Below are 1,087 nucleotides of genomic sequence, written 5' to 3'. Positions count from 1 at the left end.
TGAAGCTCAACAGAAAACCAGCAGCAGCAGCTCAGAGCAACAAGTTTCCAAACCAGGAGAAGTTCCCTGTGACGTCTGCACTGGAACCAAACTGAAGGCCCTGAAGTCCTGCCTGGTGTGTCTGACCTCCTACTGTGAGACTCACCTGGAGCCTCACCTGACAGTGTCAGGCCTGAAAAGACATCAGCTGATCGACCCTGTGGAGAACCTGGAAGACAGGATGTGTACGAAGCACGATAAACCTCTGGAGCTGTTCTGTCAGACCGACCAGACATGTGTCTGCATGCTCTGCTCTGTTTTAGACCACAAGACACATGAGTTTGTTCCTCTGAAAGAAGGATATGAAGGAAAGAAGGCAGAGCTGGAGAAGACAGAGGCTGAAATTCAGCAAATGATCCAGAAGAGACGACTGAAGATTCAGGAGTTCAAACGGCAAGTCAACTTCAGCAAGGAAAAAGCAAACATTGAGATAGGAGAAGGTGTTCAGGTCTTCACTGCTCTGATGGAGTCTGTCCAGAGAAGCTTGAATAATCTCATTGACGAGATTGAAGACAAACAGAAAACCACAGAGAAACAGGCTGAAGACTTCATCACAGAGCTGGAACAGGAAATCTCTGAGCTGATGAAGAGAAGCACTGAGGTGGAGCAGCTCTCACTCTCTGAAGACCACCTCCACCTCCTCCAAAGCTTCCCATCCCTGAAAGCTGCTCCACCCACCAAGGACTGGACAGAGGTCAGAGTCCGTCCACCATCATATGAGAGGACTGTGGTGAGAGCTGTGGCTCAGCTGGAGGAGACACTCAGTGAAGAGATGAAGAAGCTGTTTGAGGCTGAGCTGAAGACAGTCCAGCAGTATGCAGAGGATGTGACTCTGGATCCTGATACAGCACATCACTGGCTCATCCTGTCTGATGATGGAAAACAAGTAAATCATGGTTACTTGAGGAAGAATCTCCCAGACAATCCAGAGAGATTTTCTCACTGTGTTATTGTCTTAGGAAAGCAGAGTTTCTGTTCAAGCAGATTTTACTTTGAGGTTCAGGTTAAAGGAAAGACTGACTGGATTTTAGGAGTGGTCAGAGAGTCG

General features: G+C 48.0%; 1 protein-coding gene across 1 annotated transcript; it reads left to right on the top strand.

Moving 5' to 3' along the window:
- Positions 1-4: 4 nt before the first annotated feature.
- On the top strand, positions 5-1,084 carry LOC111650499 (tripartite motif-containing protein 16-like; the record flags this gene model as incomplete). Its single annotated transcript, XM_023400399.2, has 1 exon — positions 5-1,084. A coding segment is annotated over one exon (1,080 nt), but the record flags the coding sequence as incomplete, so codon positions are not given.
- Between the last annotated feature and the right edge of the window lie 3 nt (positions 1,085-1,087).

This window comes from Seriola lalandi, unplaced genomic scaffold (assembly GCF_002814215.2).
Source record: "Seriola lalandi dorsalis isolate HSWRI2012SDOR001 ecotype SW California unplaced genomic scaffold, Sedor1 jcf7180002052302, whole genome shotgun sequence".
NCBI classification, from domain to species: Eukaryota; Metazoa; Chordata; class Actinopteri; order Carangiformes; family Carangidae; genus Seriola; species Seriola lalandi.
The sequence above is the reverse complement of the archived record's forward strand: the minus strand, read 5'-3'. Positions and strand labels throughout refer to the sequence as shown.